At 43.8% G+C, this 15,505-nt stretch overlaps 2 protein-coding genes across 7 annotated transcripts in view; one reads left to right on the top strand and one right to left on the bottom strand.

The window, feature by feature from the left end:
- lnx1 (ligand of numb-protein X 1) overlaps positions 1 to 15,505 on the top strand; it is a 33,568-nt gene that overhangs the window by 12,759 nt on the left and 5,304 nt on the right. For 2 of the 4 annotated variants that reach the window (XM_079692461.1, XM_079692463.1), the window contains 5 exons: positions 9,242 to 9,495; positions 11,415 to 11,570; positions 13,506 to 13,714; positions 13,797 to 14,219; positions 15,089 to 15,223. In XM_079692461.1, the coding sequence (XP_079548587.1) occupies positions 9,242 to 9,495; positions 11,415 to 11,570; positions 13,506 to 13,714; positions 13,797 to 14,219; positions 15,089 to 15,223 (1,177 nt within the window). The remainder of the gene's footprint in view (positions 1 to 9,241; positions 9,496 to 11,414; positions 11,571 to 13,505; positions 13,715 to 13,796; positions 14,220 to 15,088; positions 15,224 to 15,505) is intronic. The other 2 variants (XM_079692462.1, XM_079692464.1) reach the window with 1 other exon arrangement.
- fip1l1a (FIP1 like 1a) overlaps positions 9,428 to 15,505 on the bottom strand; it is a 37,100-nt gene continuing 31,022 nt past the window's right edge. For all 3 annotated transcript variants that reach the window (XM_079693139.1, XM_079693141.1, XM_079693140.1), the window contains one exon: positions 9,428 to 9,562. In XM_079693139.1, the coding sequence (XP_079549265.1) occupies positions 9,532 to 9,562 (31 nt within the window). In that variant the 3' untranslated portion in view covers positions 9,428 to 9,531. The remainder of the gene's footprint in view (positions 9,563 to 15,505) is intronic.

Raw genomic sequence — 15,505 nt, 5'->3', positions numbered from 1 at the left:
CTCTGATCCCAGAGCTGAGTTTCTGCTCCTCTTTCCAGTCTGACGGAAATGTCCCATTATGCTGCATGAATACATGTAACAATGGAGCGCCTTGCAAATCCCCTCATTTCATTGTGTGCTCTCTCCACTGAGAGGGGCTTTAGCTCCTGCAGACACCAAGAGCCCATATTGGACAGCAGTTGATGCCAAAGTAGAGAGAATGGGAAAGAAGGGATGATATAGACAAATGTACTGAATGGTCTGGAAAAATAGAGGTATAGCAGAGATGAAATCCTTACATTTGATTATAGACATGACAGACTAGGAGCAGGATGCAATAAGGATGGAAATGAAGTATATGACGAGATGGGAGAGGATAGAAGACAGGAGGGTGTAAGGTCACTTCCTGTTTGTGTCTTCCATCTGGCGATACATACAGCTTCCATAGTATGTGGGTCGTTTTAATCAGGGGATGTTTGTAGATAAATCTTCAGATTGCTATCTTTGCCCAGTGAGTGAGGAATATTGACAGTCAGAGAGAAAGAGGATGTCAGAGTGTGTTTCTGTGCTTGTGACAGTGAGGTTTTTTGCTGATTATGACATGACAGGGAGAGAAACCAGGAGCAGACAAACGTGGACGTGGTGTTTTTCTGCCTGGCTAGAGAGCAGTAGCACACCATTTGTCTTTATCCATACTTTTGACAGGAGCAGCCCCAAGCTCCCTCCGAGTTACCACCATCTCCGCCTGCCTCTGTTTCTCTCGTTCCCTTTCTCCACTCCTCTTTCTCCCTCCCGTCCTTTATTTCACTTTAATGTGATTACTACAGTGAGTTGATATTGCGTGGGAAATGTGAGAGTGGCTGCAATCTGTCTTACTCACACATAAGTGAGCGTAGGCTTGTGTACACATTGTGTTGGACATACGCAGGGTGTAGATGGTAATAACAATGCAGAGGGAGAGTAGGTGTTTCTCTGTGATGAAATGCTTAATATGGTTACTGCCGTTTTACCCAGTCAGCACTGGCCAATATAAAAATAGCAGCACTGTCATATACAGGAGAGCACCTACATTGTGGTCATTTTACTCCTAACACTCACAAATGCACACACAATAAGACTTTCCTGTTTCCCTCCCGCAGCCCGCATGGCTTCCCCTGATGATCACAGTGCAGTGCAGTTGAGCATTAATGATTAATCTATGTTCATTTTCTATGCCGGTGCTGAGATGACTTAAACACTATGATTAGCTTAGCTTCCGTTCTTTCAGCCCTCATCTAGGAGGTGTTTGATCACCAAGAGCTGTGCGCACTCCCAGTGCTCTAGACGTCTTCGGCATGGAAGAATTCTAACAGGATTAGCAGAGGAACTCGCTGAATCTGAACAATAAGATTAATTTACTTGTGCTGGGTCCACCTCGAGTCAAAGGCAGTGCACCATTGCCATGACCTCTTGGGCCTCGTGGCAGTTTTTAAGTGTAAGGAAGGCTTCACTAATTAGACTTTTGTTTGGATTAAATATTAATCCCTGTTCTGGGTTGAGGCAGCTCTCACTGTCTTATTGTATCTAGCAGGCCAGAAACACAGGGGAGGCCAGTGGAGAGTGGTTGAGAGATAAGAAATCAAAGCTACTTCCTACTCTCCTGAACAACTTGCACATCGCGCTAAAAGGAGATAACAATAAATCAGCCTCATTATATCTCTGCATGGGATTTATAATATGAAGCACATTCTGGGAATCCATCATGGGATCATTTAAATGCATGGGTAGTCAAAGTATACAAACTACAATGGAAAGAAAACATAGGACAAGGACACAAGTAGAGGAATCGCTGAAGATGTTCGCAAGCAAACAGACGCATGCATAAATCTAACGAAAATACACACCAGAACACACATTTGACTATGTATAATTGAAGAATGTCGCCGCATGTGCAAACACACAGTCACAAAGGAAGCGATTGAATTATGTATGTATTCATTTATTCATGAACAGAAGTGAGTAGCAGGTCAAAGTGTTTACTTTCGCAGAGCCTTATGTGTCTATGCTCAAGCAGAAATGCAGCACACCAGTGGGGCAACCAGGTATTAGTGTCATCATGCAGAAGGGGTTTAAAATGGGATTGAGTTGGGTATTTTATAAGAAAAACATTTTACCAAACTTATACCTGATTTGTTTCCGCAATGCAGTGCTCGTTTTTATCTGTGCTGATTCATAGACTGCAAGTGCCCTACTTCTCCAGCCATATCACTCAGAGTGTATGTAAATATGTCTGTTAACCTTTGCCTCTTGCTGGTTAACAGTCTGGCTGGTGTTTGGGGTCTATGAGGCATGAAATGTTAAACATTGGGTTTTTTTTACAGTCCCTTGTCTGCAGCAGGCTTATCCGTAGGAGGGGATCTATACGGGCGGCCTGCAGAGTAGGGATCCAGCAGAGTGTGAGGAGAGGAGTGTAGAGTTAATCTCTCACGTGAACGGTACCCTGCTGAGTGCCAGGGCTTTGGGTTTGGTTGACCAGAGCTGGCTGAGTTTGCATGGCACGGAAAACAGGACACTGCCAAGGGCTAGTGTGGCACGGATTGAAAAATATAAGGTGCCAATAGCAATGTGGGACAGCATCCTAGTGGGAATTCTTTATGATTATATTCTGAAGTGTGGAGGGGATTACAGTTAGAGTTGCACCTCACTGAGAGAAATGTAGTATTTCAGATCTAAATAATTTGTGGCCCTTAAGGTCCAGCTCAGCCAGAGAGCAGAGAATAAATCAGCTGTGCTCTTCTAGTCTGTTGTCATGGTTGAAACCAGATACTGACACAATAAATGCTGCATAAATGTCCTACCAGACCAATCATGAGGTCAGGGTTCCGGTGATGATCGTACATATTGATTGGCTGAAAAAACCATGACTCAGAGTTTGGGCTGTAACTAACAGGCCGACTGGACTGACACAGCGCTTGGCTGGGAAGCCTCTGCACTCGTAAACACACACAGAAGCATCAAGCATGCCAAACCTGCCGAGCCACTGCTCACCGCACAGGGGCTCAAGGGAAAGTTCCAACACAAAGGCAGGATTTATGCTCAGTGTTGCCAGTTGAGCGCATTCACTTTTGGTTTCTGTATGCATTCGTCTTCAAAGGCGGTAAGAAGTCACACCCAGCTAAACCTCGCCTACTACTTCAATTTAGCAAATCTGTCTTTGGAAACAAAGCCAAAAATGTGGTCCCTCAGCAGAGACTCCCCCCCCCCCCCCTCCCCTCCCCTCACCCCCTCCTCACGCAGCAGCTGGGATTACCTCTTGCAGCAGCAGGCGGATCCAATCAACACACCAGCGCACCCTCTGATTAACACTCCTCTAGTTCATCATTAACTGGATTACTCTGTCTTTATGTCGTTCTCTCTCTCTCCTCTCTCACTCTACTTATCTATATATCATGCCATCTATTCCCCACCTATCAAACTTTGTGTTTAGCATATGGCCCAAGTGTGTGATAAAGAAGTAATTGAAATATTCATCTAATGAAGAGAAAATATGTAAATTATTATTTACATTAAATTAATGACCGCCATTCCTCTCCATGTTGCACCACAATACTTGTCCTGCTACTGTGTGTGTGTGTGTGTGTGTGTGTGTGTGTGTGTGTGTGTGTGTGTGTGTGTGTGTGTGTGTGTGTGTGTGTGTGTGTGTGTGTGTGTGTGTGTGTGTGTGTGTGTGTGTGTGTGTGTGTGTGTGTGTGTGTGTGTGTGTGTGTGTGTGTGTGTGTGTGTGTGTGTGTGTGTGTGTGTGGGTGGGTGGGCCACAGGTGCTTCCCCAGAGCGTTGTACTTTTTTTTACCATGCTCATTAAGCTTGTGTCTTAGCCAAAAGCTGTTATGGGCAGACTCAGTTCCATCCCTGAATCAGCTGGATTAGATGTTGACTAAAGCCAGGGTCCATAAAACATTCCTCTATTTTAACGACTGTTGTCCTAGCATTAATTGTCTTAATTACGAACATGATGGGACATTTAGTAGAGCGAAGGGGATAGACTGAGTTCCTGGCTTTTCTTATGTTTTGTAAGTATGTTTTGCTCTTGAGCTCTTTTTCCACAAACATTGAGTTATAGAAGATTTAAAATGGTTTTCTCTTTTTGTACCTTAACATGTGGAAGACATGAGTACTGTATTTTTCCACACTCTGAAGTCGTTGAACATTGCACCACTAGTGTGTGTGAATTCAGTAGTGCTCCAAAAATAACTTAGCACGCACATTGCATACTGTCACTTTAAAACTTCTCTCAGTCACACAAGGCAGCCTGATGTATATTCCACACACACACACACACACACACACACACACACACACACACACACACACACACACACACACACACACACACACACACACACACACACACACACACACACACACACACACACACACACACACACACTCTTTACTGCATAGAAACCTTCAGGCTCACCAGGCGCCGGGGATGCTCTTCTCACAGTTTATTACATGTCACTCGGTGTTGCTGGTGTATTTTCAAAAGCATTAGAAGGTTGGTGTCAAAACTCATTAGTAACAACTCCCTACTGCTGCTTTTAGATTAATAAGGGTGCCAAGAGAAGGAAGAGCTCACACAACCAGAGTTAGCTAAGCTGTGGGTCATACACAGGTCAGCTGCTGCACCCCAACAGACTCACTGTAGGATGACTTTGTAAACAAACAATGCTTTGGATTGAAACCCATTTGCATGATTACACTGCCGCAGCATGTGAAAGTAAGCCCACACCGCCGGTTCCTGTTTCCCACTGTCTGACCTGGAATTGTCACCTCAGCGGGGGTAATTTGCACTGTATGCGGAGTGTGGCCCAACATGATTGTCGGTGGCAGTCAGGGGCAGAGAGAGTATTTGGTTTAGGAAGGATAATCCACTCACCCCTAAAGAGGATTGGAGAATCTCACAGGCTTTGATGAGTTGTGAGCTGGTGTTTATTTCACATCACAAGAACAGGGCTGTTTGTGTCACAGCCAGGGCGCTTCGGCACGAACACCGCATCACAGAAAGCATCATGGGTAATTGCTACTGCGCTGGAGAGATTCAGGAGTAAATTAGTTGTAGGTAGAGGAGGCGAAGGGCGGAGCGGGCGGGATGTTTTGGCGTCCTCGCTCCTTATCTTGCCACAGATCCTGGGTTTTAGAGAGATGATGTGATAACTGAGGCTTTGCTGACCGAGACACGGATACTGCAGTGCTAATGAGCATCCTCTAAGCTCAGTGATTGTCTCCCAGAAAAGGCTGCTTTATAAGAAAAGGAAAGCTTTGCACAAGCACTCAAATTCTCATTATACACAAATGGATGTTTGTTTTTGACGTAAAAACAAGAAGAACAGAGGGTATGTTATGTGGACTTGTTTTGCAAGTGTACCACCCTCGATGCACTGCACGTCTCCAGACCTAATTGGCTCGCTTACCTTGCCTCTAAAACTCCAGGACCACCCCGGTGAAGCAGACAAGGGGTTTCTGTCACGCTTCCCTGCCTTTAAACTTAGAGTGCACACACTTTGGCCTTCACATTATATCTCAAGACATTAAAACTCTAAGCAGCTGAGATATGGCTACGCTGTTAAGGCATCTATTGTCCCCTGGAGAAAGGACATTTTAATTAACAGAAGACTAATCCTTTTAATAAACCAGAGGCAGGCTAAACAATGGCTGCCGTCTCAAAGACTGTTGTGATGGCCTCCGAGTTGTTGTGACGTCAACAAAATGTCTTTTAGTTGTTCCCTGTGAAAGCACAAGATATATTAGATTTATTGACAATGTGTGTCTGTCTGAGCTTTACAATCACACTTTTAGAATATAAGCCCCTTACGTTTTTACTAAGTCAAATTTAGTGTGAAGTGTCCATTCATTAATTATTGGCCATTTTGCTACGATTTGGGTGGTCTGTAAGATTTATGAAACTGAATGAACCTGTTTTCTGATGTGTTCGTCCATCTTAACTGACTGGCTGTGGTTTTCCATGTTCCACTCCCCATGCTGAAATAGAGGAATGTTGTCTAGCTTTTAGAAATTCATATAGCCTTGACCAGAAGTCCTATACTGTGTGGAAACGAAAAGGAATCAAATGTTCAGTCAAGTGTCGACAGTGCTGCTCCATAAGGCTTCGGTAGGAAGTGAAATCTATATATAGAGAAGATATTAAATTATTTATTTGGTTTATGTCATTGTTATTATGTAAGTTAGAGTGTGATGATATATTCAAAGGGCTTTACTTTGACACTATGGTGCTGAATGCTAACAGGCTCACAATAAAAATGCTAATAGGAATTTTAAATGACTCTATATTCATCATTTTAGATAAGCATGTAACTAAGGTCATATTTGCTAACTAAAATGTATACAACGTTAAAATGAGGCAACTCTTTTGAAGGTCATGAAACAATGCTTTGGACCAATTGAAAGGTGTAGTCTGGCATTACATGAATGAGCTAAGAATCACCAAAGTCATACACATTTTTTCAAGAGAACTTCAAAATCCGTAGCAATTTTGACTGCAATTAATCAAATATTGTCAAGATATTTTCTCAAAATCCTAAACATGTAAAAAATGCCATTAGAGGAAATATCCAGCACTAAATACATGTACGTTTGGCTGACAATGATCCAATAAAAAAAAAGTTTAACATTGATTTATTTAATCACACAGCAATTCCCCTGAGATTAAAACTTTTTGTTTTTTAGGGACATCTGACCTTTAGCATGAGTAATACATTTAGTATTTTTGAATCCACAAGGCTTTAATACTTTTTTACATTTGTCTATGTAAACCTAGGCACGCAGGTATTCTTTTGGAGCCACTTAAAGGTATGTAAGAAGCAGCAGTGTTTTCAAGCTTTAAAGGTGGGGTATGTAATTTATTTCTGAAACACTTTTTGTCATATTCCATGGAATGCTCTTAACATCCCAATAGCAATGAACATATTAAATGCTTTGACAATAAATACATAAAAAAATGTCATCTGTGGAAGCCGTAGTACTGTAAAAAGCACAACCAATCATCTGATCCGGCCCGGCTAAAATAACTGGATGGCCTACCTGCCTGTCAGCCTTCCATCTGTGCACAAACTTATCTTGTGCCCTCATTAGTCATGTGCGCGTTTGTGTGTGTTGGAGGAGGGGCTCTGTAAGGAAGTCTGAAGGAAGAGGCAGATTTTTTTCGGTTGTGTATTTTCAAATTCTAGCGCAGTATAGCTGGTTTCTCCAAAATGACATACACCACCTTTAATTCCTCGAATTGATAGTGAGTGACATAAGGAAAGCTTCTCACCCCTGAAGGCTGGAGCGCGGCCCCTCCTCTGCTGGAGATTGAAATATTGCTCTATTCAACCACTTCGCTCACTTAAGTGGTATGTTGCTGCACAGACGTGCTCAATCAATTTACTAACTGAGTGAACCAAAACAACTCAGGATGGCACTGCCCACACATAGGTGCACAGTTACACACAGTCCAGTGTATCAATGCGTTATGTCTCAGAGCTCAAAAGGAGATCAATAGGTACTTCAGCTTTGTGTTAGGCTGTATCAAACCGTGAGTCTGACCCGTGGCTACAAGTGAAATATAGAACCTACTTCTGGATGAAATGATTCCCCCTGTGAGATATGGACAGGGTGAATGACCCACTGACAGCTCTGTTATTGAGACAAATTGTTGCTTTTAGCGACGTTGTGCACCAAGGAGCCAATGGCCTCCCTACTCAAATCATGAATGTAGCAAACGAACAGATGCAGTGTGGGAGGCAGGACCCCTTGATGGAGCCAAAATAGCTTAACACCCAAGAGACAAAATTACCTGGATTTAACCTTGCTGCTCGTTCTCTGGCTAATTTACATAAACTGGAGGAAGGAAAATAGCTCTGGACTCGGCTATTAGTGCAATTATCCTTCTCTTTTCCAATGTAAATCAATGGGGGAAAGTGTTTTTTCACCCAATGGCATCACGTAACGAGCATAGGAGTTGTAATTGCACGGTTTGGCCACTAAATAAATTGCCTTCAAAGCCCAACATTTTTCCTCAGGGCTTGGCTGCGATGCTTCACCAGCATATATTGTTTAATAAAAAACTCTGCAGTGATGACCACCATTTTCCGTTGATTTGACTGAAGCCCTCCTTTTTGGCTGGATATCGTCGATGTAAGGCCCAGTGGTGGCCCGCCCTTCTTACAGCACAGGAGAATGGATGATGCTCCTGTTGTTTTTCTAAGCTACTGTTGCGTGGTGCCTGGGTTTGGTCCAGCTCATTAAAACCCAGTTAATGTTTGTGCTGATGGCTCCGCAGAGACAGCCAGAGACACAAGCCAGTGTTATTCCTGCCTCTGATGAAGCGTCAGCTCAAAGCCTTTATGGCTTACAGATGGAGGAAAATGTTCCAACAGTACAATAACCTACTCTGTAGGGATATCTTTAATTCTCAAACAACTATTCCCAATTTAATATTGTCAATGTTAAAAGCCTTTTATGGTGTCTAGCAAAATATGTGCACATGGGTGTGTATGTGTGTATGTGTGTATGAGAGAGAAAGGCTGTAAATGTGTTGTGGTTGTGCTGTTGTTGACAGGGAGGAGACATCTGGAACCTAGGAATCAGATTTTTGAGAGAAACTGCATTCAGACGATATCTGTTTCAAATTCAAATGTTGTGTCAGTTACCCAGCCTCCTTCCTGTCTGCCGGGTGTTTTCTTACATTTCTATTCAATCATCCGTCAGTGATACTCACACTCACTGCAAAAGAGAACATCTTTCCTGAATGTGGTTACAGATACTGTCTCTAAAAAGGTCTTCATTTTTAGAGTAAATATGACATTCTCAGAGAGGTGCTGCATACATTTTAAAGTAAGAGCACAAGAGGATATAGTCAGCCACAACATTTGTACAGGTTGTGTAGTGTGTTAAGAGGTGCTGATAAGCAGTCTTTGTGTGCGGCAGTCACAAAGCAGCAGATAGAGGTCAGCGTGCAGAAAGCCTCAGGCTGGAGGCGATAATGAAATCTGCTCACATTTATCTTGAGAATGTGACCTTTTCATCAGACGCTAACATGAATTTGTTGACTTTCACTCAACGGTTAGAATGTGTTGCTGTTTATTTCTGCATGTTCGACAAGCAGTTCATCACATAATGTTGTCGGATCATCAGTTTAATTATTTCATCAACATATCCAGTATTAATTTCTCCATGCTGACTCTATAATCTGAGTTTGAGGCTGACTTTTGACCCCTGTGTGCAGGTGTAAAGGGGCCTCTCACTATGGGCTCTCAGCAGACAGGAAGCGGCGCTCCCAGGAGGGCGAGTGCACCGACAGCACGTCGGAACTCACCATCGCCACCATGCCAAATGACGGCCCCACCTCCGCCGCTGTGGCCCTCCTCTCAGACGAGCCTGGTCTGGTCAACCCCGCCTTCGACCCCAGCATGGAGGACAATAGTCAGTCAGGCAGCACAACCAGCCTGGCCGCCCGCAGCAGCAGCAAGAAGAGTGAGTGTGAGTGGGCGGACGGACGTTTGCATGTGGTCATGTTCAGTCCTGCATGACGTTAGCATGTAGTTTCCTGGGAAAGAGAGTTGGAAGGAGTGTGTGTTTATCAGAGTGACAGGTTGAAAATCAATAGACAGAGCTGTATAGTCCCAGTTCCACAGTCCCACCAGATGCTAGGTTCAAACATACTTTACACCTGCAGACTTGAAATGTATAAACCAGGCTCTCGTTCAACCTCAAATACAGTCTTTGTTCTTTCTAATGGTCTCTGATAGAAATCCTATTAGCCAATTAGCTCTACTGCCTTGTTTTTTTTGCACCAATCCATAAAATCTCTCTTTTTGGAAAACAGTATAGAAACAAAGAGAGCGAGAGAGATGGAGAGAGAAAGTCACTGAGAGGGCAAGTACATTATGCATTCAAGGAGAGATGGAAGGAGAGGTAGGTTAAATATAGCCTCATGCAAGTGTGTGTTAATGCCTCATGACGTGAACAGCCCTCTCCCTCCATTTCTCCCACCTTTGAAACCAGTCATGAGTGTGCCTCTTTGCCTATCCATCCCACCCCCACCCCCCCTAACGTGAGCTTACAGGCAGTGTAGACACCCAATGACGCTGCACCAGCACTTTAGGCCTGGACGGCTGAGCACCAACGACCACCATAAGCGCCACTACTGCTGAACGAGCTGACAGCTCCAGAAGCGGCTGGTGCTTTTAAAGAATAATGTGGCTGTCAGGAGCTCTTGCATCTCTCAGAGCCCGCAGAGGGAGGGAGAGAGAGAGAGAGAGAGAGGGAGGGAGGGTGGGTGGGTGGGGCGCTGCAGAGGCACGCTGCCCCCTCTCCACTGCAGCTTCATGTAGCCTGTTGGTCATTTGTCTAGAAAAAGCAAAGAACCAGTCAACAGTCTCCCTGAAGGCGTCTCATGTGGTCACTAAAGTCCACACTGTGTTACATCACTCCTGTAGTTATGCAACCAAGTATATACTCAGCACGGATTGGCTTTATTAATTAAAGATGGTTAAAATAAGCTTCTTCATCCACTAAAAAATAGATATTGAAGTTGTACAACAAACAAAACTTTCTACTTGAGGCAAAAATCTATTTTTACTGCAGTTTGGGTATCAAAATGCAGAGTGCTCCGTAAATAAAAGCACATGTTGGTCTGGAAATTAACCTAAACCTGTCTCAGGTTTTGCGTTAAAGGTGCACTGTAATTTCCTAAAAGAAAGTTTTGTTTGAGTCCATTGTTTCTCACCAAATCACACTGTCAAGGCTCATTGTTGTTGAATATTTAAAATCCTGTTTACATGTATGTAAACTAAGATGGATGTGCCGATCCAATACACTGGTTCCATCACTCTCATAGTATTCTTTTTTCCGGCATTGACATTTTTAAAAATATTTTCAGTAAACGACAACAGCAGACAGAGACTAGCTGGTGAACATAATGAAACATTTAGTAGCTGAAGAGCCAGATATTTCCCTCTGTTAAAAACATTGTTCTATAGCTCTGCTTGGGCTACTAGAAACCCTTAAGGGTATATTTGATAAAAGGCAATATCATTTGCAAATCACATACTTCAGGAACAATGCATAGTCCTAAAGTTAATCTAATTATCATAACGATGAAGGGGGAAAGGATTGCTGAACACTTAATACAATTGGAAAATCTTGTTTCACATTGTTTTGGCATCTATTAAGCCACGACACACATGGTTGTATTATTCAAGCTGGACCGCTTGATTGTACAACTTCATCTTCTTACCAGTTCAAACAGTATAGCAAAACACCAACACAGATTTCAGTCACTAAACAAGGAGGAGGCATTGGATTGGCTGTGAGGAGGCAGATTCAGACATGTCTGGGCATGTTGAGTGTGAGGTAATACTTAAAGTGCCTCTCTTTCTCCCCTGTGTTCTTTGCAGTCAGAAATTTTGACCGTTCTTCAGTGAGGAGCCGTTCCTTCAGGAGGTTGAACCGGGCGTTCAGTGTCCTGCGGAGGACAAAGAGCGGCAACGCAGTGAGCAATGAGACGTCTGAGGAGAGAGACAACGCCAGGAACTCCAACGCTCCACAGGAAGGTATGGATCAAAGCCTGCATTTCTTCTGTGTCTTCTTTTTCATGTATATGTTTGTGCTTGTATTGTGCATTTTGTGTTGTTTCCCCAGAGAAGGCTCAAGGTGCCTGCGTGTTTCCCTATGTGTGCATCTGTGATGTTCCCTCTGCTGTACGAGGAGGGTGACACTGCTGGGAGCCCACAGTGTAACAGTAGCATATGTTTCTTTAATAATTCAGCTGCACATTGCATAAGTCCGCTGGTGCATCCCTAGAGATGGATCAGGAGGGAGAGTGGTAGCCTGAGGCTCTTTAGACAAGGATGTTATATGGGAGGTCACTGAAAACGAGGATGGTGACCTTCTTTCTCCACCTCCAATCCTTCTCCTCCTCCTATCTTCTTCTTCTTCTTCTCCCTCCAACACAACCAGGGACAACAGTCTTTTTTGCATCATCTTGATGGAGTAGTCCCCTGAGAGCGCCTTGTTCTTGAGATGGTAGCTCCATAAGAAGTGATGTAGTCAATGTGCTTTAGACATATTTAATGGAATATCCAAAGCCTGAACCTCATGATATTTAAGTGGAGGAAATATAGTCGACCATAAGAGACCATAATGTTGAAGTAGAACTGCAGAATGAGAGGGAGAAGAGAAGGAATGTGGTGTTGCGTAAGAATGAAGGATGACGAACGATCAGGGACTAGATTATTCTCTGAGGCCATCACTGAGGAGGCTGGGAGAATATATTAAATATTCATTGCCAGCCGCTGGAGGGACAAAGATAGACGGAGAGGATAGAAGGTTGAAGTGGAGATAGATTCATACAAATGGAGAGAAGAGCAGATGCAGAGGAAGACAATGGAGATAAGGAAATAGATAAAGGCATCGAGATGTCCCTAAGGATGGAGGAGTGGATGAATAAAGTAATGACGGGATGGAGAAAGACAGTGGTTGAAAGTGTGTTTGACAGAGAAGGAAGGGTTACATAATAGCTGCAGGTCTCTATGTTAATGTAGTTTCCACCCTAGAAGCAATCTGCTGCGATAAAGACAAAATATTGACTTTGGAATGGAGAAAGTGCAGCGTGAGTAGAACGAACGACTCGGGCTACAGAGATAGAAGCGCAGAGGGACACAGCCCACTGAGGAATAACGAGAGTCATTCTTCATAACCAAATCAAAATAAACAACATGAGGAAAAGATCTTCTGTGGCATTTATTGGCTAAGGCTGTTGGCCAAAATCATCACAAAAAATCCCCACCCACCTTCACGTGGTTCAGTTTAGGATGCGTCATTCTGCTGTTAAGTGGAATTCACCACTGGGCATCAGGGGAGGAGAGCATGCACAGCTGAATGAGATAAAACTAGCAGACAATGATTTACACCTGGCAGTTATTGATATGGCAGAATCCTGTATATGTAGAGTCTTGAGGTAAAAAAAAAAAGTGGGGATAAAATACTACATTTAATATTTTATAAGTACCTCGTGCCGATTCCCTGAAAAACTAGAAGATATCTGTCTTTTTCGATTAACAATTTTTACTGTGCACTGGTTTGAGTATGTGCAGAATTTTGCCTTTTAGAACTGTATTCGCATCCCCGCCCAAGTAAAAAGCCTGTGGAAATTTCAAATTCAGGGTTTTCCCAAGCATACTCGCTACGGATGTATGTGACTAATGATACAAGCATCGAGCAGAATAATCAGCCAAGTAAATTTTCCCTCTTGGCTTGTACAAGTTTGTTTTAGTAACCTGGGGGAGTAGAAACAGCTGGTTTTACTGCAGAATCTCTCCAACATTGTCTGCTACACGTTCTCACTCAATGTGTCTCTTTCTCTGTCTTTCTCCCAATTCTTTCTCTATTATCTTTGGCTGTTTGTCAAAGTTGATTTATTTTTGCTAATGTACAGTAAAATTCAGAAATAAAGTCAGCCTTTTTGTTCTCTTCGCCTTCTCCCTTAGTGCTGCCTCTTCCTCAGCTGCATCACCTGATCCCTGACGGTGAACTCACCAGTATTAAGATCACACGGGTGGATCCTTCAGACCCGCTGGCAATCAGCATTGTCGGTGGAAATGAGACGCCCTTGGTTCGCATCCTCATTCAGGATATATACAGAGAAGGTGTCATTGCTCGAGATGGACGCTTGCTGCCCGGGGACATGATCCTGAAGGTATCACAGTCAAGATCGGTTTCACAAGAAATGGAAGCAATCAAAAGTCAATTTGTAACCTGCATCTCTCTTGCCCCAACAGGTCAACGGCATTGACATCAGCAATGTATCCCACTGCTATGCCGTGGCAACACTTAAACAGCCCTGCCAGCTCCTCCGGCTTACAGTGCTCAGAGAACAGCGCCATCACTACCGCTCACATTCGCACAGCCACCCACACGGCCACGGGCATGATGTCGCCGTGGGCCACCTATCTCACGGTCTACCCCACCATCCCTTGAGGGATGATAGCATCCATGTGGTCCTGAATAAATCCGTTCCAGATGAGCAGCTGGGCATTAAGCTAGTGAGGCGGCCGGAAGAGCATGGCGTCTTCATCTTTCACCTCCTGGAGGGCGGCCTGGCAGCACGTGATGGACAGTTGTGCGTTGGTGACCGCGTGCTGGCCATCAATGGGCACGATCTACGTTACGGAGCCCCAGAACACGCTGCTTTGCTAATCCAGGTCAGTCAACAGGTCCTCCTTTACATGAATCGATTAAAGCAGGATTTACCGTTGTATGTAAAGGTTATCGTTTTGATTAGTCAAATGAGTCCACATGTTGTAGCAAACCCTAAACAACAGTGTTCTGTTCTTACCCCGGATCCCTTAGGTATTAAAGATAATTGTGGTGATTCAGGCTAATTGTGTGGTGCTGTGCTGTTGTGTCTGCACTCACTGCAGTTAATAGTATTTAATTGTGATGATTCCCTAATGGACCGGGCCATGCGGCTGTCTCTGGTTCCTGGTTGATGCCAGTCAATGGTGGTGTGTTTGTGGTTAATCGTGGTTAATTGCAGTGTGTTTGTGGCTGACCGTGCAGGGTCTCTGGTCCCTGGAGTTCCTGTCTGAGCAGTCTGACTGGCCTCAGTGGAGCCAACGTGGCCTCTCTCTGTCAGAGATTAGCAACTGGCAGGGAAAAATAAAATTACTCCAGTTAAGACAATAATAGGCTGGACTGGCTAATTCAGGAGGCAGCTCTGTGCTGCAGAGACCCGAGGAAATCTCAGAGCAGGGACAGAAAAGCAGACATCTGTGTGTTTGTTGGACCACTTTCATGTGAATGTGTGAATAAGTGTTGCTGGACTTCGGTACAAGTTTGTGTCACAGATTGTTGTTCGATAGCAGGGACCATAGTTTCCTGCAATGTTCTCCTTAAATGGCCTTTTCATCCAAATAAAAAAAAGAAATGTGATTTTGCCTCTAACTAATTCCTAATTAAATCCAAATGGTTATTGATCAATGTAAATGTTATTTCTCAATTACATATTATTTAGCCTAAGTATGATTTCGAAATAATGTCTAAACTCTGCTGCCTCCCTTTTGTTCTCTAGGCAAGCGAGGAGGCTGTCCACTTCATCGTGTCTCGTCAGATTTGCCTGCCTACCCCAGATATCTTACAAGAAGCTCCGTGGGGCATGGACGGCCCTCCACCATATTCCCCTGTGGATATAGAGCAAACACTTCTGGTAAGCAGCACAGACAGATACACATGAAACAAGAACAGTAGCAATACACAGAGGAGCTTTGTTCCGCCGTCTCGACCTTCCATGATAAATACTCCCTTTCAGGTGCAAATGATCCATGGAGGTATTATTCTCCCATCAAAGCTGAGCATGTCATTCAAGAAGTACTGCCGGCAGCCTTCCTTTCAGAGAATTGTTGCATCCATATCAGCCATCTTTTTTTCCCACAGAAAAGCTCCCACATGATTTAGTGCGCCTTCCACCTCCTTTCACCAAAACACTTTT

Source organism: Notothenia rossii (assembly GCF_949606895.1).
Source record: "Notothenia rossii genome assembly, chromosome: 1".
Taxonomy (NCBI): Eukaryota; Metazoa; Chordata; class Actinopteri; order Perciformes; family Nototheniidae; genus Notothenia; species Notothenia rossii.
Note: the sequence above shows the minus strand (reverse complement) of the source record. Positions and strands in the feature narration are given on the sequence as shown.